Here is a 26,427-nt window from a genome sequence, read left to right as displayed (position 1 = left end):
TGCTAGGGGTGTTGCTAAGCTGTGACAAAGACATTGCAGCCTTCTCATTGGCCCACAAACAAGAAGGGAGGTTACTGATGAAAAAAACTCTAGAATATTCGCGATTACAAATATATAGCACTATATTCTACATCTTTGCGAATTCTCGAAGTGCCAATATTCGCAATAAAAATTTGTGATTAGTATATTCGCGATCAACACTAGTAGTATATATATAATACATGTTCACTTCAGTTCTATCTGTCCGTCCATTCATCCCTCCATCAAACCATGTGTGGATTTTGTTGCATACATTTTCCATAGTGTGTGAACGAAATTCGCTAAAATGTCATCCACTTTGTTGTTCCTGAAAACACTGCTGATTTTCCAGAAGCAAATTCTGTGGAAGAAAACCCACAGTTTATACACCACGTGTGGCTTAGGCTGCCTTTTAATTTAAGGTGACGTTTTATTATTTGTGTGCATCAACATTTAACGAAAATGGTGAGATCTACAATCTTCTGATCCCTTTTCTTTTCATATGTTTCTTCTTTGTAGTACTTTTTTTTTTTTTTTTGACCTAGGTTAGATTCTTTAACATCCCTTTCAATTTTTGCCAATGACATTTTCCTATTCTGCTATTTTCCTAGTGTGTCAGTGCTAGGTAGGGGCTGGGGACAGCTGGACAAACATCCATTTTGTGGAGTTTTTATTATCAGGAGTAATGTGAATATGAACTTTTATTCTGCTAGGTTCTGCTTCTTAAAGGGCATCTGTCAGCAGATTTGTACCTATGAAACTGGCTGACCCGTTAGGCTACTTTCACATAAGCGTTTTTTTTGCGGATGTGTCATGAATCTGCGATAATGCTTCCGTTACAATAATACAACCGCATGCATCCGTCATGAACGGATCCGGTTGTATTATGTCTTCTATAGCCATGACGGATCCGTCTTGAACACCATTGAAAGTCAATAGGGGACGGATCAGTTTTCTATTGTGCCAGATTGTGTCAGAGAAAACCATTCCGTCCCCATTGACTTACATTGTGTGTCAGGACGGATCAGTTTGGCTCTGCTTCGTCAGACGGACACCAAAACGCTGCAGTCCACCTCCAGAGCTGAATGGTGACTGAACAGAGGCAAACTGATGCATTCGGAGAGGATCCTTTTCCATTCAGAATGCATTAGGGCAAAACGGATCCGTTTTGGACCGCTTGTGAGATCCCATGACGGATCTCAGAAACGGAAAGCCAAAACGCGAGTGTGAAAGTAGCCTTACATGTGCGCTTGGCAGCTAAAGGCATCTGTGTGATCAGTGTGGTCCCATGTTCATCTGTGCCCGCATTGCTGAGAAAAATCAAGTTTTAATAAATGCTAATTAGATCCTGGGTGCAACGGGGGAGTTGCCATTACACCTAGAGGCTCAGCTCTCTCTGCAACTGACTCGTCCTCTGCACTTTGATTGACAGGGACAGGTGTGAATACATTTACACTGCCTTGTCCTGTCACTCAAATAGCAGAGGGTGCAATGGTTGCAGAGAGAGCTGAGCCTCTGGGTGTAACGGCAACGCCCCCGTTGCTCCTAGAGGCTCATTTGCATATATTAAAACATCATATGTGGGCACATATGAAAATGGGACCTACACAGATGCCAAGTGCACATGCAACAGGAATGACAGTTTCAGGTCCATGTAAACACGGGGAGAACATACAGTCTCCATGCTGATGTTGTCCTTGGTTGGATTTGAACCCAGGACCCCAGTGTTTCAATGCAACCTCTAACCTCAGGGTTGGATTCAGCAGCTATTAGTTGACGTGGGGACCTGTCAACTTGTCTTCAAATGTCAGTTTTGCCATTTGAACCATGCAGATTACGTTTTCTGCCTGGACAGCATAGATACCTTGCTCTCTGTGGCTATATCTAACGTCAGCCTGTCATATATGTTTATATGTAACATGTCAGTCTAAAGATGGCCATACACCTTTAATAGCCGACCGTCGCTCCTCTGCTATTTCTACAACTCCCACGCACACATCTGCTCGGCCGGCACAGATGCACTCCCCATTAGGAGAGGGGAATATCTTTCTTGGAGAAATTCATCATGTCCAATCCTTCTTCTTTACCCCAACCATGGGTGCACCTCCAATGAGGCCAGGTGAGGCAGCTGCATTAGGCGGCGAGACATAGAGACGAGTGGGGGTAGTGGCTCATCTTTCTATATTCACCTGTATGCCTTTAACAGGATGGGGGAGCCATTTAAAATTTCACCTCATCCTTGAGAAACGCTAGGTGCACCCCTGACCCCAACATTATCTGTCGGGGAAAGTTACCACAACCTCATACACAGTTGGCCAGTCATACCAAAGTTGGTTTGGCCGACTAGTGCTTTGAGGGCTTTAGCGCACTCATGCACACAATTGTCCTGCTTGACCTCTGCATACAACGTCTGGTAAACACCTTTGTACTGCCATAACATGCTGATTAATAGGATAGTCCTACAACCAACGGGACTATTAGAGGAGATAACAGGTAAAACAGCCATCTGCTCCTGGGACACGTCAACATATACTCATAGGCACTCACTTATTCATAAACATCTGAGTATGGGAATAGTAGAGGGCGGTCAGAGACACTAAGTGAGGGTATATGTGTACTATCTCCTTGTTTATTCACTTTTCAGTGTAGTAGGCTTGAGGTCGTGGCAGGAGGTGAATGCCCCTAAATTGTCCAAAGACATCTGTGCCTTTTCTCATCATTCATCATTGAATAAAAGCTCATCAGAGGAAATATCCAGACCACTGAAATCCTAGGTATCCATAGCGGTCATCACAGAGTCATTATAGTACCCATAGCGCCAGCAGTGACAATTGTCAGGAAGGGATATCTGCCATCGCTACTGTCCTTTCCTGTTCCTACAACAATCTCTGTCATTACAGGAGAAGGCTGGGGTTGTCTGGGTCATCAATAGAGATGAGTGAATTTCTTGAAATTCGTTTTGTGTCCGATTCTAAGAAATCAGTCAGAAGATTAGATTTGGGTACGAATAAATTGGGTCTTCTAGGACTCATTTTTCTCTATTTTCTTTCTTTTTTTTTCTTTCTTTTTTAGAAATTTCTCTGTCTCCCTTCGTTTGACACAATGACGGCGATAGTAAATAATTTCAGAGTGACACTCTGGATAAAAGCATGGTTGACAATGTTAACAAACAGCGGATTTAAAAACACTATGGACTGTCGAATTTATTATGCTTTTTAAAATTAAAAAAATTCCAAAAATTATTACTTGGCCTGTTGGTGTTTATACAAACATAATGGTATCAGAAAAAGCAGTTGCTTGTTCTGAACCTGCAATCTTAACGGGGTAGATACCTGTCCTAATTTATACACACATGGTAGTATTGGAAGAAGCAATCGCTCTGAACAAGTGTACACAACTATCTTTTTTTTTTGGGAGCAGCAGCAGTACAGTATGGAACCTGATGGAAAGGAGATGTGCGGCTGTGGAGGGGCAGTAGTGGCGACAGTATGGAATCTGAAAGACAAGGCAGTAGATGTGTGGCTTACAGCAGTGCAGTTTTGGACTTGACAGACAAGGCAGTAGGTGCTGTGGCTATGTATGGGCAGTAGTAGTGGCAGCAGCAGCAATACAGTATGGAATATAATAAACAGAAAGACAGTGGCATCGTTGGGTCTGAGATAGATAGCCACTGTCAGCAATGCCAGATCTATTCATTGGCATCCGCAGGAGGTGTCCATGCTTGATTGATTTTCAAAAATGTAATATTTTGTACACTTGCAGAGGACATTTTTGTCTGCCTTAGTGTGACAGTGTCATCTGCCTCTGAATACCCTAGGCTGGGCAAGACAGTACATCCTTAACAAAATGAGCCAGTTCTAGCCACTTTTCCAATCTGCCTCCCTGGAAGTCCATGGGGTCAGGGAACAGAGTATGTGCCGTAAAAAGGGAACAGTCCAGGTAACCTGGTTGTTCAGACAGTGCATATCCTTTTGCTTATGTGCATCAGGGTGGAGCGGTTAAGGCTTCTGCTTCTTGTAACAGAGAGGGGCCATGCGGCCAGACAAGTGGATGTCAGGTGTCTGCTCAGTGAAGGCTACAGCAACATGTGTACAACTCCTCCAGTTGTAGCTCCTCATCCTCATCTTTCTCCACTTCCTCCTCTATGTGACTTTGTCCATGAGGGATGACATTGTTGGTGTGGCTGTTGTGTCTACTCATAAATCTCTTCAAAGGGCTTGGCAGTCATCCCTAATGAGCTGCCACTGTCTGAACACAAACTGACACATGACTGCCTTATGCTGCTTGTACAGACCCTCTAGCATATGCAAGGTGGAGTTCCAGCAAGTTGCAGATCAAGCAAGTCCAGGAGGGCTTTCTTACCCACATAAAGTCTAAAATGTGCAAACACTCTCCTGGGCTTGGCCAGTACCTTCTGCAAACCTTGATCCTTTAAAAAAACAAAAAAACATTGCACCACTAAATTTAACAAGTGCACCATCTAGGGAGCATGTGTTATTTCCCCCAAATGTTTTTGCCATTGTCGCTGACCATGTTGCCCAGTTGTATTTGGCATAGGGACATCCAGCGGGAAATTTGCTTGATGCAGATTAGCCACTGATCCGCTGTGTGCAGGGGCGGACTGGGCCGGGGGGCAGGGGGGCAATTGCCCCCCGGGCCTCCCTGGCTTGCTGTCCCGGCCGGCCGGGCCGGAATGAACTGCCACTTTAAGCCAGGGAGACGGGGAGCAGGGGAGGCGTGTTGCCGGCAGCCTATCAGACAGGCCGCCGGACCGGCGCAGGCGGCGCGATGACGTCATCGGCGCGATGACGTCATCGCGCCACCTGCGCCGGTCCTGCGGCCTGACTGAGCCGCTGCGCTGCCGTAAAGTGATTAGATCTGTGCTGGCTGGAGGCGGGACCGGAGTATTCCAGAGAAGCAGGGAGGTAAGTATAAGTCTGACTGACATTTTTTTTTTTCTTCTTTATTTCTGTCCCTATCTGGCTACTGGCCCTGGGCCTGGCACTTTATGAGGGGGGCACAATCTGGCTAGTGGCTACTCCTGGCACATTATAGGGGGGCCCCTATCTGGCTACTCCTGGCACATTAGTGGGGGGCCCTATCTGGCTACTGGCACATTAGTGGGGGGCCTATGGCTACTGGCAGATTATATGGGGGCCTATGGCTACTGGCACATTATGGGGGGGGCTATGGGTACTGGCACATTATGGGGGACCTATGGCTACTGGCACATTATGGGGCCTATGGCTACTGGCACATTATGGGGGGGCTATGGGTACTGGCACATTATGGGGGACCTATGGCTACTGGCACATTATGGGGGACCTATGGCTACTGGCACATTATGGGGGGCCTATGGCTACTGGCAGATTATAGGGGGGCTATGGCTACTGGCAGATTATAGGGGGGCCTATGGCTACTGGCACATTATAGGGGGGGCTATGGCTACTTGCACATTATATGGGGGGGGCTATGGCTACTGGCACATTATAGGGGGGCCTATGGCTACTGGCAGATTATAGGGGGACTATGGGCTGATGGCAGATTATAGGGGGACTATGGGCTGATGGCAGATTATAGGGGGACTATGGCTGATGGCAGATTATGGGGGCCTATGGCTACTGGCACATTATGGGGGCCTATGGCTACTGGCACATTATGGGGGGCCTATGGCTACTGGCACATTATAGGGGGGCCCTATGTGGCTACTGGCACATTATAGGGGGGGCCCTATGTGGCTACTGGCACATTATAGGGGGGGCCTATGTGGCTACTGGCACATTAGTGGGGGGGCTATGGCTACTGGCACATTAGTGGGGGGCTATGGCTACTGGCACATTAGTGGGGGGGCTATGGCTACTGGCACATTATAGGGGGGCCTATGGCTACTGGCACATTATAGGGGGGCCCTCTCTGGTACTGGCACATTATAGTGGAGGGGGCCTATGGCTACTGGCACATTATAGGTGGGCTCTATCTGGCTACTGGCACATTATAGGGGGGCCCTATCTGGCTACTGGCACATTATAGGGGGGCCCTATATGGCTACTGGCACATTATAGGGGGCCCTATCTGGCTACTAGCACATTATAGGGGGCACTATGGGGACATTAGCTCAACTGGGGATATTACAAGGGGGTATTTTGTGCACTGTCTATCATAAGGAAAATTATTTCTACTGGGGGGGGGGCATTATGGTGGGTTTTATTACTCCCCCATGGTATGACCCCCTAGTAGCAGCACCAGCCTCTCCCTGCTCCGCTATCCCTCTGCCCCTTCTCCAAATCCTTATTATGAAATCTTTCTCATTAGGATAAAACACAACATCAGCTCCGCCGAGCCCCCGACCAAAGTGTGGAAGTGGCGTCCGAGATCCCCAAGGGTCAAGTAACTGTAAGTTTTCAAATAAAATATGTTTATGTTATACACATATAGCCTACACTGTGCCACACAATATACAGTTTCTCCTGCAAAAGTCATCAAGTGTCATGGGGGGGACACAGAGCAGAGAGCAGCGCCCAGCGGGGAGGAGAGAATACACGGATGCAACACTGTATCAGCCAGAAAATGACACTTTCGGCATTATACCAAAAATGCAATTTTCGGCTGATATGTTTCGGCGGCCGATATATCGGAGCATGCCTAGTTTATTTTGTTTTACTGTGTTGTAATTTACATGGCTGACGAAAGTGGCAAGGGGGGGGGGGTCAGGAGGAGGCAGGGGAAATGGGAAAGCAGGAGGGGGGCTCAGTGGGCCTCTGGGTGTTACTTGCCCCCTGGGCCAAAAGTTGCCAGTCAGCCCCTGGCTGTGTGGCATCTGATCCGCTGTGTGGCATCTCATCTCGCCCTGGTTCTAAGATGGCATGACAATGCTTTTGTTTACGCATATGAAAAGAGGGAAGGGGAGTTGAAGCAAGTCTCTGCCCTGTTTCTGTTGGGATGAGAGGATGTCCATGAAAGAGGCGGATAAGTGCCAGGTGTGGGAACCAGACCGACATAAAAGTGGAGGTGTCAATAGGACCTGGCCTCATTGCTGTGGTGCAGCGTTGCAGCGCCAAACCTAGACTCAGTGGGCCATGAAAGACATGTACTGTCCCTGCCTGTAGCAGCTGTGTTAATGGTGGTGCGCACCTTGCTGCGCAGTGACAATTCCAAGCAGTGGCGCACATTCTCTTCCACGTGCAAGTACAGGGGATGACTTTTTTTTTCATAAATAGTGGTGGCTAGGTATCTTCCATCGAGGCTGTGCACTCGACATCTGTTGTATAAAATCAATAAAGTGGTATGGCAGCAACTGGACCGCCAGCAAAGTGGCCAGATGGGATGAACTCCCATCTGCACATAAGCAGATAACTTGTGCATATATTTGTTTCCTGGCCACACATTCCATTATGGATATCTGACAACGGAGCAGAGGATGAGAAGGTGGAGGAATCTAATGGGGAGAAGCAGTAACTGATGATGATGATGATAATGACAGTTCGATTTAACGAATGGAGCTGGTGATGTTTCCTCATGTGCTGCAGTACAGAGGTGATGCCTCTGTGGTTGAATGCCCAAGGCTTATTTTCATCCTGCCGATCTTGCACACGGCAATGGTTTTGCCTGAAGGCAGTGTGGAGAAAAATTGCCATATGGGAGATACCCACTATGAGCAATGCGACCGTCGCCTCGGTCTGGCATGCTTTGTCTCTGCATGAGCGTTATCAGCGGCATCACCAGTTCCTGAGCCAGCCACAATAGAAGGAGATCTGGCCCTGGCAATTTCTTTTCTGAGATGTTTTGTCCGTATGTTGACACCACCCTCCACCTCTGCTGTCACCTCCTTCTCATCACACTGATCCAGTTTCCAAGTCCTGTCTAACACACAATTATCTAAAAAAAAAGTAATTAACCTATATTTATCATGGGCTCCTTGCCCCCCTCCTCTGTATTGGCCCTGAGTGCCACAGCCACTAGTGCCCATACCATCACCAGCATGGCAACAAATGCCACCACCACCAACACAACACAGCTAGGCATCAACAGGAAGACTATCCTTAGTATCTTCCATAGCACCTGGAGTGTTTGCTCTTCTTAGGAAAAAAGAAGGCTCTCCACTAGGGGAAGGGGAACAGTGAAGACAGAGATGATGCTTCTCTCTGGTAGCAAGGAGGAAGAGCAGGAGGAATACCCTGAACCATTACTCTGAGGGAACGTCAATATCATCCTGCTGTGACTGAGATGATGAGTGAGCCATCCAGTTCACAATGTCATCCTCTTTCTCATCAAAAAAAATTTGTCGCTTATCGGAACCGAGGTAAAACTGTGGCTACTACTACTGGCCGGATGGCGGGTGGCAACTGTGCTGCCGCTTCCATGTCTACAGCCGCCCACATTCTCACTTGAGGATGATGCAGGGACCATTCCCTATTATTCTGTCCATTGCCACTGTGAAAAGTCACAGGTTTGGTACACTGATTGCGGCAAAATATATGCTGCCAGTGATGCTCGAAAATATGCCTATTTGTAAACTTATTAACTGTAGAACTGCAGAAAATCTGCAACAGCTTTTGAAAACAAAAAGACAAATGTACAACGTCTGCAGCAAAATAGATGCTGATGCTGGAAAATACGCTTTTGTACTAACTGTACAAAATTTGCAACAGGTTTTTGGATAGAAAAAGATGCAATTGCACATCTTTGGCAAACTATACACTGCTGGTGACACTGAAAAATACACTTATCTGTGCACTTATTTACTGTAGAAAATTTGCAACAGGTTTTTGGAAAGAAAAAGGCGCAATTGTGCAACATCTGCTGCAAAAAATATGCTCCCAGTGTCACGAACCAGCGGGAGTGAACCCACTGTGCCACGTGTCCTACCTCCTCTAAGGGCGTTGTCTAAGTGAACCCCTTGTTCTTCATAGTACCCCTGATGGTGGGGATAGACTTTCCCGATGGGAACACCAGGTTGCTACCTCTTGAGGAGGATTGGCACACAAGGCAGCTGGTCCAGACGGATTAGGGGGTACCAGTGCAAGGTACCAGAGGTACAGACATAGTCAGCAGGCCGTAACCAGGAGCAACAGTGCAGGATCGAAGGATGAGGCAGAGGTGAAGTCAAGCAAGCAATAGGTCAGGGCAGGCGGCACAGGTACAGGTCAGGCAATCTGGGTTGGCAACAGGAGAGTCAAGGCAACCAGACAGGGATCAAACAGGTAGCAGAGTCCAGGAACACAAGCAGAGATAACAGCAACCTTAGCAGGACACAAGGACCTTGAGGCTGAGGCATCTGGGAAGGGGGCTGAGCGACTTATATATGTGCAGGAGGGCTAGGATTGGTCAGGGAGGTCACATGATCAAACCCATAAAGCACAGGAAATTACGCTCGCTGGCCCTTAAGGAAGTGCTGCATGGAAGAAGCAGCAAGCATGCTGTGGCCAGGGTTGAAAGGAAACTGTGGAGCGGATCCGAGAACAACAGCACACGGACAGCGCCCAGGACTGCAGCAGTGAATGGGAAAGCACTGGCAGCAGATCATCGCTGAACGCCCGGGACCGCGGCGGTAAGCAGGGGAACAGCGGCGCACAGGAGCCGCTGTTACACCCAGTGACTCCAGAAAATACGTATATATATATTTAAATCCTTGTAAAAGACACACAAAAAAACTAAATAACCCTATTCTGGGTTAAAGGGCTAAAACCTGTCTTTCTATCAATCAATCAATCCACCTAATTAAATATATCTTACCAGTCTCTGCACTGTCCCTGTAAGGCCCTAAACACGTCCTATAGTGCCTAAAGGACCAGTCAATATCGTCCCTCCTGAGGTCTGTAAAGCTGACTGCAAGGTGATCCTCCGTCTTCATCGTTCCTGCCTTGTTTCTCTCACTAGTGTACTGAATTTGATATGCAAAACAGCATGCGCGTTTTGTGTGATTGATTCGAATTGCCAAACCTTTATGTTTGTTTGGAAGAAGAAATTTTGGGAAATGATGTGTGACAAATTTTATTAAAATCGATTTGCTCATCCCTAGTGATAACAAGCTCACTATAGGCGGCAAAATGAGAGGCTTTTAACTGTCCAGCGTGCAGTGTAGATCTCATCATACATAAGTAGATCTCATCATACATAAGCTAATTAATGATTTTCGTTCAGTAGAATTTGTTAAAAATCGATTTTTGAAATATGTAAATTACCTTGCTACCAGCAAGTAGGGCGGCTACTTGCTGGTAGCAGCCGCGTCCTCCGATGGTAATGACGCCCCCTCTGCTTGTTGATTGACAGATCCCGTCCGCTGGCCCTTTCTCTGCTGGCCCTGCCTGTTTTGATTCAATATCTGGCGCCTGTGCCGCGGCCGTATGTATGATGAGATCGCAGTGTAGGGATTATTAGTAAAGAAAAAAAATAAAAACGGTTTAATGGGGTGACAGAAGCCCTTTAAGGCTATAAGCCGAAACGCGTAAACCGGTCATGCTGCATTACTTTGGAATATTTTTAATGGACTGAATAAAGATAATGTTTTAACTGGAAAGCATGGACCCCAGAAGCTATTTGTACAACAAGTAATGTCAAGATGGAACAACCCCTTTAAAGGGGTTATCCACGTTCTCCAACAGAGCCCCTCACAGGTAATATACTTACCCCGCTCCCCGCACCACTGCTGGTCCCCACACCGCCGCTGCTGCTTCTCCCTGTACATGGATGAAAACATTCAGTGTCGGGTGGGGAGCAGCCAATAGCAGGCGGGATGGGGACGAGCCTCCCTAGCGTCACCCACGATACTAGGGAGACTTGTGCCCGTTCCCGCCTGGCATTGGCTGCTCCCGCCCGACACCGAATGTTTTTATCCGTGTACAGGGAGAAGCAGCAGCGGAGGTGCAGGGACCAGGAGCGGGGAGCCAGGTAAGTATATTACCTGTGAGGGGCCCGGCACATGGGGGGGAGAACTTGGATAACCCCTTTAAGGGTACGTCTACACGGCGACACTGATCGAGGCCAAGATCGCAGAGTAGCAGTGATCCCATAGAAATGAATAAGATCGCAGTGCAAGTTTAAAAAAATCCAACACTGCTGGATTTTCTGCGACTCGCACTGCAATTTCCTACATTTCTATGGGATCACCGCTACTCTGCGATCCTGGCCGTGACCAGTGTAGCTTTACCCTTAAATCTCTAGTAGTCAGCTATGAACGCTGCCAATGTCAGGCTCCTCTTTAAAGGGGATGTGTCACCACATTTTTTTAGCGACAGATCTTCTTTTTTTATTTTTATTTTTTCCGATTACAGATTTTTTTAAATTCTATTTCCTGAACATGATTATGGGGCCTGCCATCTTGCCTGAGCTGTTCAAAGAATTTAAAGAATTGCTTTACGGCAGCCACATGGCCCGTAGACAGAATTGACTAAAGCTGACCTCATTGACTTCTATGGGAGAGTTTTCGAGGCATGCTGTGTGACCTGTGCAAAGATCATTTTACTAGCCAGGAGTAGATAAGCTTAGACAATCACCTGTCATTCTAAACCTGCCTGTAATGATAAGTAGAAAACTACAGTAAAGTGATCTATACTGACCAAGCGCCTATTATTACGCTTAGTGGCCAGTGCGGAAACGTCAGGATTTAAGATTTTTGTTTAAATATAAATATTGACATGGAAAATGAAAAATAGTAAAAATTCTTCAAAAATACATTTAACATAAAACATGATTTAAAAAACACAGTATTTTTCGCTTTATAAGATGCACCACCTGATGATAAGACGAACCTAGGTTTTTGAGGAGGAAAATAAGAAAAAAAATATTTTGAACCAAATGGTGTGCTTTTGGTGGGTTTTGAACTAATGGTGGTCTGTGGATGACACCTATTTTGGGGGATCTGTGGATGACACTGTTATGGAGGGGATCTGTGGATGACGCACTGTTATGGGGGATCTGTGGATGACACTGTTATTGGTATCTGTGGATGACATTGTTATGGGGGATCTGTGGATGACATTGTTATGGGGGATCTGTGGATGACGCACTGTTAAGGGGATCTGTGGATGACGCACTGTTATGGGGATCTGTGGATGACTGACACTGTTATGGGAGATGTGTATATGAGACTGTTATGGGGATCTGTGGATGAGACTGTTATGGAGATCTGTGGATGACACTGTTATGGGGATCTGTAGATGACACACTGTTATGGGGGATCTGTGGATGACACTGTTATGGGGGATCTGTTGATGACGCACTGTTATGGGGGATCTGTGGATGACGCACTGTTATGGGGGCATCTGTGGATGACACTGTTATGGGATATCTGTGGATAACACTGTTATGAGGATATCTGTGGATGACACTGTTATGGGGGATCTGTGGATGACACTGTTATGGGGGGATCTGTGGATGACACTGTTATGGGGGATCTGTGGATGATGTACTGTCATGGGGGATCTGTGGATGACACTGTTATGGGGATCTGTGGATGACACTGTTATGGGGATCTGTGGATGACACTGTTATGGGGATCTGTGGATGACGCACTGTTATGGGGATCTGTGGATGACGCACTGTTATGGGGGATGTGTGGATGAGACTGTTATGGGGATCTGTGGATGAGACTGTTATGGAGATCTGTGGATGACACTGTTATGGGGATCTGTGGATGACACTGTTATGGGGAATCTGTGGATGACGCACTGTTGTGGGGGATCTGTGGATGACGCACTGTTAAGGGGGCATCTGTGGATGACACTGTTATGGGGATATCTGTGGATAACACGGTTATGGGGATATCTGTGGATGACACTGTTATGGGGGATCTGTGGATGACACTGTTATGGGGGGATCTGTGGATGACACTGTTATGGGGGATCTGTGGCTGATGCACTGTCATGGGGGATCTGTGGATGACACTGTTATGGGGATCTGTGGATGACACTGTTATGGGGGATCTGTGGATGACACTGTTATGGGGGATCTGTGGATGACACTGTTATGGGGGATCTGTGGATGACACTGCTATGGGGGGATCTGTAGGTAACACTATGGGGGATCTGTGGATGACACTGCTATGGGGGTATCTGTGGATGACACTGTTATGGGGAGATCTGTGGATGACACATATATAGCATCTTATGCTATAAATGTGTCATCCACAGACCCCTCCGATAACAGTGCTGTCGGAATCGCGGCGGGGCCCGGTGCAGTCACTGTACTCTATTACACCAGGCCCTGCTAACAGCAGTCTTTATCTGTAAAGTGTAGTCATGGGAGCTTTGTTAAAATATCGCAATCCTCTGCAGTAACGCAATCCTCTGTAGTACTCACTTTTAAACTACCGTAGCAGGCAGGCCGGCTGGCAGTGTAACGTCACTCACTTCCTCACGCGCCTCCTCCTCCCACATTATTAATGAAGCAGGCGCGTGATGGAGTGAGTGACGTTACGCTGCGGGCCAACCTGAGTGCTACGGTAGTTTGATAGTGAGTAGTACAGAGGATTGCGCTACTGCAGAGGATTGCGATATTTTAACAAACCTCCCATGAATACACTTTACATATAAAGACTGCTGTGAGCGGGGTCCGGTGTAATAGACTACAGTGACTGCACCGTGCCCTGCCGCAATTCCAACAGCAGTTGCCGGCCTCCAGCCCCTCCTCCCTCCCCGCTTAGCGGCCGACGATGTATCAGCATCACCAGAGTAAAAATAGCAGCATTCGCTTTATAAGATGCAGTGCCATTTTCCCCCCCCCCCCCACTTTTGGGGGAAAGAAGTGCGTCTTATAAAGCAAAAAATACGGTAGGTCATTTTCTAATGACACATTCCCTTTAATATCTTAAGACTTTAAGGACCAAACGGAGCGTTATTTGCCCCGATAGACATGTATTAGGACGGAGCAAAACGGACTGCCTCTTAAAGGCTTCAGTATTCCATTCCGTCCTAGAATTCCGTTCTGTTCTGTTATAACTCTGTAGTAGTGGTAGTTACTACCCTGGAATTAGTATTTTTTTATGTTATTTTAATTGCTTCATTATGAAGCAATTTAGACCTTCCTCTGAGGGTCCATCCATACGCCCGGATCCGCAAAAGATGGATACCGGCCGTGTGCGTTTCACATTTTGCGGAACTAAACGGTCTATCCTTTGTAGAACTGTCCTATCCTTGACCGCATGTATACGTGTGTAGGCTGGACTGTGTGCTCAGCAGTTCTCAGGAAGAAGGACATATGTGTTAACAGAGTTACTGATTAACTCCTGCACTGCTAGACACTGCAAGCAATGTATATTCATTGGACGGTTTGAGACCATCACCCCATCGTTTCTTTTACATCGCTCTGAACGTGACAACCCCTTCCTTTCCCATTCTCCTCCCTGTAAGCCGGCCATAGCTATTAGCTAATAGTAGTAGTAGACAAGCTGTGAGTAGTAGAAAGAGTCACGGTGGAGACTGCTCGGCGCACACCATGGATATTAAATGGAGAAGTCTTGGAGAATATATACAGGACTAGCCATTGGGAAAGTAGGACCAAAATATGCACTCAGCAGCAGACATAATCAGGATCAGAGACACCCAGGGATTACAGGTGTGACAGGCACACGTATCTGTATCCTGCACCAGCCTTCCATGTCCTGAGATCTCCTGGAAGCATGGACTCAACTGTGCATCCAGATGTAAGTCCATAGGGAAGTTTTTATAGGGGTCTGTGATCCTTTGGAGTATGTATTTGGCTAGATGTACAGAATTTATGATGGTATGATCAGTGTTGAAGAAATAAACGTAGTTCCAGTCATCTTATGACTAAGGACAGTTTGTCCTTAATAAAGAAGAAGGCAACACAACTGAAATGCTGGAACTACGTTTAATTCTTCTATTACCAAAGTTCTTACCTGACTATTATTGGATGAGCTGGAATTCAACTCTAAACAGTCATGATCAGTGTTGAGTATGACGGTCATTATTGGACATCTAGTGTCCATATGTCTCCAATGAGCAGGTATATGGCATGAGAAGTGCCCCTAGGGCAAAGGTTGAATTTCAGCTTTGTAAAGCTAGACATACAATTTTTTTTTTATTATTTACTTTATGCACTACTATATTCCACTGTGCTTTACAGACATTAGCATCCAACTGTCCCAATCAGGCTCACAATCTAAGGTCCCTATCAGTATGTCTTTGGAGTGTGGGAAGAAACCAGAGTACCCAGAGGAAACCCACGCAAACACGGGGAGAACATCCTTGGTCGGATTTGAACCCAGGACCCCAGTGCTGCAAGACACCAGTGCTAACCACTGAGCCACCATGCTGCCCATACAAATACAAATACAAATACAAATACAAATACAAATACAAATACAAATACAAATACAAATACAAATACAAATACAAATATTGTGCTACAATGGCTTCTGCAAAGCACTTGACCATTGTATAGACTGATTGGTACTTCTTAGTGAGTATTGGAAAGTATGATACACTCTCATATGTAATAAAGTATGTCGAAAATTAATCTGCACACACATTATGGGAATGAGTCAGGGGTGTAGCTATAGGGAAAGTAGGGGAAGCGGCTCTTTTGGGGCCCTGACCCAGAAGGGTCCCATCCAGGAGGAGGAGGACTAAAAGATTTTGTCAGCGCCCCCTCAACAGTATTACACAATGAAATTATACACAGTGACAGTATAGACAGTGGTCTGAGAGAGCGATCTTTACTAGCCACAGGAATGGGGGCGGCATGAAAGGAAGGGGTTGCGAATGGGGTGGGGGGCCCCATTCAAAAATTTGCTGTGGGGCCCAGTCATTTCTAGCTACGCCATTCGGATAAGTATTAAGGTAGTTTCAGTCAACCACATGAAGGTCAGATTATATAGGAAGCAGGGGGAGGGTTTGGGCAGTAGGATAGTCCAAGACATGGCTAATTAGACCCTACAAGACAGCAATGTGGCTTAGCAGTGGCTCTTTGGATGAAGTTGACAATGAACTGGATTACTTTTTGCTTGACTCATGAGAAGTTTCTGACCAAAAGTGGTGTCACCATCACTAGTCAAGGGCTTGAGTTAATACCTGTATGCACTGAATACAGTGACTATTAGTCATTGCGTAAAATTCTAATAACGATGACTGCAGTCAACCCGTGAGGAGCCAGAAGAGAACTAGGCTCTTGGCCAAATGGGCAAAAGTAGTGAATCCTTCAACATGTGACTAGATTTGCAAGAAGATTATTGATTGTCAGATTGACCCACGCTCAGATCTACGCCAGATTCCAGTCACTGTTAGTTTTGTTAGTGTGGGCATATGTCGGGGTATTGCCACCACATTTCATCATTACTCAAGCAGTGGAATAGAGAGAGTCCCAATATGAAGCTTCAATGAAGAAATTTTTGTTTACTCAGCCATGTTGAGTAAGAAAAGTCTTGGTTCACAGTCAATGAGTCAAAAGGGTTTGTTCTGGTCGTATGTAAATAAGGCTTGGTGTGTGGAGGCACAGAGGTTTGACTGACAGTTTCTATATGGACATGTAATGCCATTTTCCTTGTTGTTTTATGGAGGCTTTCTCCCCTAAAAACATTATTTTAAGGAGCACCATTCAACAGCACACGGAGTGCTATGACTATGTAAATGGACCCTTAGGGACCCCAGAATAATAACGTATCATCTATTCACAGATTAAGTGCTGCTAGGGTCTCACCTCTTCTAGTAGAAATAATAAAGGAATGACACAACATAGAGCCATAAGAATAGATGCTCCAGAATTGGTATTACATGGGGAATGTATGAAGCTATTAACACAGGCATGTCAGGAGTGGTGAAAGGTCCTCTTTAAGACAGGGACAAAGGACCAATGTACTCATAATCGGTGGTGGTCCCAGTGGTGGGACTCCGAGTGATAATATACAGTGGTCCCTCAAGATACAATGGCCTCAGGATACAACATTTTCAATAGTACAATGGTCTTCTCTGACCCATCGTAAGTTAAAACTAGACTCAACATACAATGCCTCCGACTCAGATCCAACCGATCAAGGCCACTTCTCTGGTAAAATAGCTGTATTAGTTGGTAGTTAGCAGCTATTCAGGGCCGTCTTTAATATTGATTGGACCCTGGGCAAAAATTTACTTGGGCCCCCTGGATCCTGCCTTCCCACACCTTAGCATGCAATCACGCCCTCCACCACAACACACACACAAAAAAATCCACACATCTGGTAGAGTCCAGTGAATGACTGTAAATGCTTCCAGTTCTGAAGACTCCAGCGGCTCAGGATCAGTGCTCTGGGCTGGAAGTGGGCACCGCTCTGCAGGAAGGAGACCAGGGCTCGGCTCACCCTAGTGTTACAGTGCACCCCAGCACCCCACAGTATGCAGTATAGCACCCTATAGTATACAGCACCACACAGTATGCAGTTTAGCACCCCACACTATACAGTACCCCACAGTATATAGTAGAGCAGTATAGCAGCCCACAGTATACAGCACCTCACGGTATACAACACCTCACTGTGTACAGCACCCCAAACTATACACGATACAGCCCCCCACACTATACAGTACAGCAGTATAGCACGCCCCCCCCCCCCCACACTATACAGGCCCCCCACAGTATACAGCCCACCACACAGTATACAGCCCACCACACAGTATACAGGCCCCCACACAGTATACAGGCCACACTCCCCCCCCCCACACCCCTACAGTATACAGCCCACCACACAATATACAGCCCATTACACAATATACAGCCCACCACACAATATACAGCCCACCACACAGTATACAGCCCACCACACAGTATACAGCACCCCACTATGCAGTAGTTTACAGTATATTAACATAACAGCCCCTGTCACCTTTTTCTGATGTAATCTTTACACAAAAAAGCTCCAGTTAACTTCTGCAACACTCAGTAGGACCTGTGATGACCTCATAGCCATGTGACCAGTAATTGCTAGGTTACTGGTCACATGGTAATGATGTCATTAAGGTCCTAGAGCAAAACTCATTAAGGTCCTAGAATTAAGATCATTAACACAGTACGATCATGATGCCTGTGTAGCCGACAGCCTGACACCCGATGCAGTAGCTAGCAGGGCTCAAGAGGCAGCTGCCTTGGGCCCCCCAGGAGCAACCGGGCCCAGGGCAGCTGCCCCTTTTGCCCCTTGGTAAAGACGGCCCTGCAGCTATTCCTGACTGTAATATGTAATGACTTCTTTTATCTGTCTTAGTTATCTGCTTATTTTTCTTACATTTTCATTTTCTCTTATCTTGGATGCCATTTTGAGGCTTTGGAACCAATTACTCAAGTTACAATGGTTTCAACATACAATGGTCGTCCTGGAGCCAATTAATATTGTAACTTGAGGGACCACTGTATAATTATTTTCCCCGGCGCCTCCACAACGGCACTCTCAGGAGGGTGTCCCTGCCTCCCCAGGACAGAAAACAACGTAGAAGCTCAAGTTTAAAAGGCCCCCTCCCTTTACCTGCTTCAGTTGTTGTTTCCTGTCCTCGAAATCGCGTGGAAGCCGCTCCTGTGGTGTCAAGCGTTAACGTCATCCCGCATGGCCTATTATTATTGCCCCATCCTGGGAGGGCCGGTGCATAGGACGGGTACAGAAGGGGCCTGGAGCCTCTATCCCCGCTCCTTAGGCATCCGTTCCCTCACTCCATTTCACGTCGGTGAACGAGGGATCGCACACATGTGCGTATGCGCAAACAGGCCGGAGCCCTCTAGGGCCGAGAGTTCCATTTGCTAGGCCTCTATGCGTCACTTCTGCCAGCGCATGACGTCAGAGGCCTTGTGGATATCTTCATGTCAGCTCCACTGGAAGTGCCAGATATGTCCTGCAAGCCTGTGGATCCTTCTGCCCAGACCCCGGTAAGCCTCCTTCCAAATATTGTGCTACATATGTTGCTCCTGCTGCGGGGAAGGGGGGGGGGGGTAATTATCCCCCCACTGGTGTGGCGCTGGTCCCAAGTTAGAGTTATAGCCACTAGCCCTGATTTATATTATTACCTTATAGGGCAGGGAGACCAGCACCATTAAATCTTTTGGAGGAGAATCGGGGCGGGAAAAATATGCAATCTGCAAAAAATCCCTGCCGTCAAAGACTAAAAAGGCTCTCTGTCCCTGATGTACGGAAAAAAGTGGTGACCGAAGAGCCTCTTTCCTTCCTAGAATCTATAAGAAATATGACCAAGGAAGAAGTAAAGACAGTGATAGACGCAAGACTACTACCATGTTCTCCCCAACCATCCACCTCTCAAAGATCAGAGACGTAGGAATTCCACGTTGATCCTGACTCTGATGATGGGGAAATATTCTCAGATGTCGGTTTTGAGTCCTCTGAGGATGATTCGGGGAAGCCCTTCTGTACCCCTGAGGACACAGAAAAATTATTGAGAACTATAAGAGCCACTATGAAAATTGAGGAAGTTAAAGAGCCCCAGTCTATTCAAGATAGAATGTTCCAGGAACTGGGTGAAAAGAGAAGAAAGGTTTTTCCCATTCATAACAATATAAAAATGCTAATCGCCAAGGAATGGAAAGATCCTGAGAAGCGAAATGCAATCCCAAATGCCTTTAAGAGGAAATATCCGTTTGCAGATTCAGACTTAGCTTTGTGGGATAAGACTCCCAAGATAGATGCCCCTGTTGCCCACATATCAAATAAGACTTTGCTGCCCCTTGAAGATATGGGTCTTTTAAAAGACCCGATGGACAAAAAATTTGAGGGTCTTCTCAAACGGGCATGGGAAACAAACACGGCTATGTTAAGGCCGAGTATAGCAGCAACCTGCACATCCAGATCATTGTCAGTTTGGTTAACCCAGTTAAATGAACACCTGGCAGCCGGAACCCCCAGAGAGGAGATTTTGGCATCCATTCTTATTCTGAAACAGGCCTCAAATTTTTTGTCTGATGCCTTGGCAGATCTGGTAAAGCTCTCGGCTAGATCCTCTACCCTTTCAAATGCCACGCGGAGAGCGATATGGCTCAGGTCTTGGTCTGGGGATGCCAGTTCTAAGAGTCGTCTATGATCCATTCCCGTGTGAAGGGGATAACCCTTATTATTTCATGTAAATAATGTTGTGTTATATTGTTAATATACAATATATATATATACAAGATATTCAATACACTTCTTGCTCTACTAACAAGTAGTCAACAGTGACCTCCACATCACCCTGACCCGTTAAAGGGAACCTGTCACCGGGATTTTGTGTATAGAGCTGAGGACATGGGCTGCTAGATGGCCGCTAGCACATCCGCAATACCCAGTCCCCATAGCTCTGTGTGCTTTTATTGTGTATAAAAAACGATTTGATACATATGCAAATTAACCTGAGATGAGTCCTGTATGTGAGATGAGTCAGGGACAGGACTCATCTCAGGTTAATTTGCATATGTATCAAATCGTTTTTTATACACAATAAAAGCACACAGAGCTATGGGGACTGGGTATTGCGGATGTGCTAGCGGTGATCTAGCAGCCCATGTCCTCAGCTCTATACACAAAATCCCGGTGACAGGTTCCCTTTAACAGTGACCTTCACAGCACCCCACCCCCCTCAATAGTGACCTCCACGGTGCCTCGCCCCTAAACAGTGACCTCCACAGTGCCCACCCCTCAACAGTGACATCCACAGCACCCTGCCGCCTCAACAGTGACCTCCACAGCACCCTGGCGCCTCAACAGTGACCTCCACAGCACCCTACCTCCTCAACATAGAAACATAGAATGTGACCTCCACAGCACCCCACCCCCTCAACAGTGACCTCCACAATGCCCCGCCCCTCAACACTGACCTCCACAGTGCCTCGCCCCTCAACAGTACCCTCCACAGCACCCCACCCCCTCAACACTGACCTCCACAGTGCCCTGCCTCTCAACACTGACCTCCACAGTGCCTCGCCCCTCAACAGTGACCTCCACAGTGCCCAGCCCTCAACAGTGACCTCCACAGAACCCCGCCCCTTAAATGTGACCTCCACTGAAAGACCTGCGAGCTTCTATTGGCTTATAAGGTCATGTGACCGTGTGTATGTAAGAATATGAGTGAAGGAACTGCAAGCTTCTTTTGGCTAATAAGGGTCATGTGATGGTGCAAGAAAATTTTGACTAAAACCTTCAGGAACACAGGTGCATATCCATGAAGCAAACATAATGACAAAAAACAAAATGGCTGCACACCATTATATATACAATGGGGGTCATTCTAGATAAAAGTGGTACAATACCGACTATAAATAAGTATACATGAATAATGAAAGCTCTTGGCGCACATACGTGTCGGGCCCATCTACCAGGCATCAAGGTGGCTTCCGCAGATGGGTCCCTATCACTAAAGAAACTGCCTCACTTTGTATACTCATTTATAGTCGGTATTGTACCACTTTTATCTAGAATGACCTCCATTTCTTAGCTCTATTGTTTGTATATATAATGGTGTGCAGCCATTTAGTTTTTTATGGTCATGTGATGGTGCCATATTAGGATTTTTGGTAATATCCCAAGCACAGTACGTCCTAGAGAGATGAGACCTTTATGATAACCTTCCCAGACACCCGATGTACTGTACCTATGTGCAAAATTTGGTGTCCAATGGTTCAGGCAACAGACATTCATTTTTATGATATAGATTTTTTTCAGCCCTTAGTCATTTGTACGTCATGTTCACCTGGTATAAGACAAGCGGCAGATCTTAAATATATCTATACGCTATCTATTCTATAGGAGAGGCCAGGTATTAGGACTTCCCACATTGTTGGCTTTACATTAACCCTGTCATGTGGATGATTGCATTTATCTATGTCTTATGTAACTGACCGTGATGAATATTCCCGTATTTACCATTGCGCAAAGGTTAACTGTTCAGTTGCCTTCCTTTTGGGATACCAGGACTATATGTAACATAAAAGTATAGTTTTAGATACAGTGTATTAGTTTTGGTTGTTTTTCCCCAAAACAGCGAACATTTCACCCACCATTAGATGGAGGATGTTTGCTGATGGTGGTTTGATATAAATGTTCCTGTACTTATCTGCACTGCTACATGTGTGAGATATCACATATACAGAGCTTCCACCTACATACCATGTGTCTGAGGACACTAGCATCTTGGTGAAATCACTGCACCGTGCCGCCAGGGCACGAAGAAGGGCAAGAGGATTCCAGCTCTCCTCATGGAAACAGTGACAGGTATTTTTCCTCAGTGAGGCACTATAAATGTGTAAGACCACAGTTACTATGTGGGGCCCACTATTACTTGTTTGGGGGCATTAAGAGGAGCTTGGTTACTAGGTAGGGCCTAAAAGGGACACTTTTAAAGGGGTTGTGCCATAAAGTACTTTTCACACTAAAGTTTATTTTCTTGAAGTACTCTAATTCCCATTCCTCCTTGGATCTTTTTTTTGTCAAATTTACTTTATTTGCAGTTTTCTCTTATCTCCCATGCTTGAATCCTACTTCCTGGATTGTCATGTGACTGCTGTCCACTACTGTGTCCTGACATCAGCAGGACATATGACACTAACCAGTTCATTTTCTTCCTCCACATATTTAACATGTTCTGTGTAACTGGATTTAATTCAGGCACAACTAATGTCCATCAATGTATTATTAAGTTCATCTGTATGTCTATTATCTGCCTGTCTGTCTGTCCATCCATCAACCAGGAGTGGTTACTGAAGGGAAGGAGCATGTGCGTCCTGTATCAGAAGGCTCACTACAGGACGTAACCAACAGGTGGGGGGTAAAACATATATCATTATACACTCCAACAAGGGGGGCAGGAACATAAGACTCTATTTATGCCCATTGCAGAGGGCTTTCTCAGACTTTTTAGGCACCGGGAAGATCTCTCCATTTTTCTTCTCACCTAAATGTTGCTGCTAGATATCCCATGGATCTACTTGTAGCTGTCCAGATATAAATTTCATCATGAACTACCTTCCTCATGCAGTTTTTCTCCCTTTTGACCTTGTCTTAAACCCGCGTAGGTGGAGCAGATGCTGTCTGAATTCAAGCTTCATGAAGAAGAATTGCAGGTCCTCATGAGCAGAATGCAGGCAGAGATGGAAAGAGGTCTTCACCTGGAGACGAATGAAGAAGCCAGTGTAAAAATGCTGCCGACCTACGTGCGCTCCACACCTGATGGTTCTGGTAAGAGGCATAGGACAATGTGATTCAATATAGGGAACAACCTGTGGAATATGGATAATGTAGACACTATCAACAATGTTCAACACTATGGTACTGTCCATGATATATGATTGCAGTACATGGTTAGCTTTGACCAACAGAAATCACTTTGATTTAGGGTCAGTCTGGTTCACCGTAGCGCCGGAGGATCCTCACATGGGTTGAGGCTGTAAATAAAATCAGCAGATGTGCGACCTGTGCCCGTACTGCAAATTGCAGTCCACAATGCACGGGCACGGTTTGCAGATGCGGACCCATTAACTTGAATAGGTCAGAGAACATGTTGTGCGGAAGCACGGACCGAACTCCCACGGAAACGCTCCTTAGTACCTCCGTGGGCTTCCACTCTGTGTCTCTGCTCCGCACCGCTCAGCAAATATGCCTGAGAGGCGCCATACAAAAACCGCTGCATGCAGTGGTATTTGTCCGGTTGCCTCTCTGCATATTTGCCGTGCTGTGGACGGATTTATGCTGCTCCCCATTATATTGACGGACTTCTGGCAGCACATGGCTGCACACAGTAGTTACGGATCCGGCAGGCTGTTCCCCTGCCAGAACCATTAACGCCAGTGTGAAACAGGCCTTAAACTAGTACAAGAAGCCCCACACTGTGTGGACCCAGTTGCAATGTCTTAGACCAGGGATGGGCAAACTGTGGCTCTCCAGCTGTTGTAAAACTACAACTCTCAGTATGCCCAGTATGCCTACAGCTATCAGCCTACAGCAGGGCATGATGGTATTTGTAGTTTTACAACAGCTGGAGAGCCACAGTTTGCCCATCCCTGTCCTAGACTGTCTGCCATGTCACCACCTTTTACGGACTTTAGCTTTCAAGAGATGATCTGATATGCTCATGATACAGCCAGATTGTCACTGGACACAGGGGTTGTCACCAGTCTGAATGCAAACATAGGCCTAGTTCAAACAGGGGCTTAGTGCAGTTCTTCTGCTTGTGTCCTTCACCCTCAGCACAGCGGCATCAGGATTCCTGCTCTGTCTCTCACCTCTTAGCAAATCTTTTATTTACTCACGTTGACATTGCCTGACCATGCAGGGGGAGGGCGGCCGGGAATCTCAGGTTATATAATGTCAAGGAGCGACTGCAGCAGAAGCAGAAAAAGGTAGATTGTAAATGGTGACATAAAAGAGATGGACACATTATTACATGGAGAAGAGTCGTAGTTACATGGTTTACCAAGAGATAGATAATAGATAGATAGATAGATAGATAGAAGATAGATATTAGATGGAGAGTAAAGTCTGAAAGTGTAGGTTCCTGTCTGAGGGAGCCACCTTGCTGTTGGTTGATGGGACCGAGACAAATTCGGTCAAAATGTGCACAAAGAGCTTCTAATGTTCATGTATAGTAAGTACAACAGTAATACAACTCAGATTTATCCACCTTTTCAGTGTTTGCATGCATCTTTGCACATGCAGCAGTTTACCACTACATATAGTGTTTGCTATACATGTCAGCCATGGTAGTGTACACATGTACTTTATTTCATGTTATTTGAAGGTAGAGTTGCCACCTGGCTGGTTGTGCCTGGAGGCCAGTGTCATATTTTTTACTGGCCTATGGAAGTGCTTGCTCTGGCTCCATATATGGATTAGGAGTAGAGATGAGCGAATGGACTTCGGATGGTACTTGCAAAGTCGATTTGTTAAAAACTTCATTGTAATACTGTATGGAGTTCCCGCTCCGTACAGTATTAGAATGTATTGGCTCTGATGATCCAAAGTTATTACTTTGCGAAGTCTTGCGAGACTTTGTGTAATAACTTTGGGAATGAATTATTACTGTAAAAAACCTTGGTACCGAACTCGGGTTCGGTTCCGAGTGGTACCTTCGAACCAAACCCGAGTTGGGTTACAAGGTTTTTTACAGTAATAATTAATTCCCGAAGTTATTACACCAAGTCTCGCAAGACTTCGCAAAGTAATAACTTCAGCTCATCTGAGCCAATACATTCTAATACTGTATGGAGCGGGAACTCCATACAGTATTAGAATTAAGTTTTTACCAAATCGACTTTGCACGTACCATCCGAAGTCCATTTGTTCATCTCTAATTAGGAGTCCTTGCTCTGTGTCCTTATATGGATTAATTGTATCTGCTCTGGCTCCTTATATGGATTAAGAGTCCCTGCTGTAGCTCCATATATGGATTAAGAGTCTGTGCTCTATATATGGATTAAGAGTCCCTGCTCTGGCTCCATATATGGATTAAGAGTCCCTGCTCTGGTGCCATATATGGATTAGGAGTCTGTTCTCTAGCTCCATATATGGATTAAGAGTCCCTGCTCTGGTGCCATATATGGATTAAGAGTCTGTGCTCTGGCTCCATATATTGATAAAGAGTCCCTGCTCTGGTGCCATATATGGATTAAGAGTCTGTGCTCTGGCTCCATATATGGATTAAGAGTCCCTGCTCTGGTGCCATATATGGATTAAAAATCTGTGCTCTGGCTCTATATATGGATTAGGAGTCCATGCTCTGGCTCCATATATGGGTTAAGAGTCCATGCTCTGGCTCCATATATGGATTAAGAGTCTGTGCTCTGGCTCCATATATGGATTAAGAGTCCCTGCTCTGGCTCCATATATGGATTATGAGTCCCTGCTCTGGTGCCATATATGGATTAGGAGTCTGTTCTCTAGCTCCATATATGGATTAAGAGTCCCTGCTCTGGTGCCATATATGGATTAAAAATCTGTGCTCTGGCTCTATATATGGATTAGGAGTCCATGCTCTGGCTCCATATATAGGTTAAGAGTCCATGCTCTGGCTCCATATATGGATTAAGAGTCTGTGCTCTGGCTCCATATATGGATTAAGAGTCTCTGCTCTGGCTCCATATATGGATTATGAGTCCCTGCTCTGGTGCCATATATGGATTAGGAGTCTGTTCTCTAGCTCCATATATGGATTAAGAGTCCCTGCTCTGGTGCCATATATGGATTAGGAGTCTGTTCTCTAGCTCATATATGGATTAAGAGTCCCTGCTCTGGTGCAATATATGGATTAAGAGTCTGTGCTCTGGCTCCATATATTGATTAAGAGTCCCTGCTCTGGTGCCATATATGGATTAAGAGTCTGTGCTCTGGCTCCATATATGGATTAAGAGTCCCTGCTCTGGTGCCATATATGGATTAAAAATCTGTGCTCTGGCTCTATATATGGATTAGGAGTCCATGCTCTGGCTCCATATATGGATTAAGAGTCCATGCTCTGGCTCCAT

At 46.0% G+C, this 26,427-nt stretch overlaps 1 protein-coding gene across 2 annotated transcripts in view; it reads left to right on the top strand.

Annotated features, from left to right (window-relative positions):
• Nucleotides 1–26,427, top strand: part of GCK (glucokinase) — a 43,071-nt gene that overhangs the window by 2,064 nt on the left and 14,580 nt on the right. Inside the window, exons 1-2 of one of the 2 annotated variants that reach the window (XM_044283055.1) lie at nucleotides 14,369–14,656; nucleotides 22,984–23,146. In XM_044283055.1, coding sequence (XP_044138990.1) covers nucleotides 14,633–14,656; nucleotides 22,984–23,146 — 187 coding nt within the window. In that variant the 5' untranslated portion in view covers nucleotides 14,369–14,632. Of the gene's footprint in view, nucleotides 1–14,368; nucleotides 14,657–22,983; nucleotides 23,147–26,427 lie in introns of those variants that run through there. The other variant, XM_044283054.1, reaches the window with a different exon arrangement.

This window comes from Bufo gargarizans, chromosome 2 (genome assembly GCF_014858855.1).
Source record: "Bufo gargarizans isolate SCDJY-AF-19 chromosome 2, ASM1485885v1, whole genome shotgun sequence".
Classification (NCBI taxonomy): Eukaryota; Metazoa; Chordata; class Amphibia; order Anura; family Bufonidae; genus Bufo; species Bufo gargarizans.
Note: the sequence above shows the minus strand (reverse complement) of the source record. Positions and strands in the feature narration are given on the sequence as shown.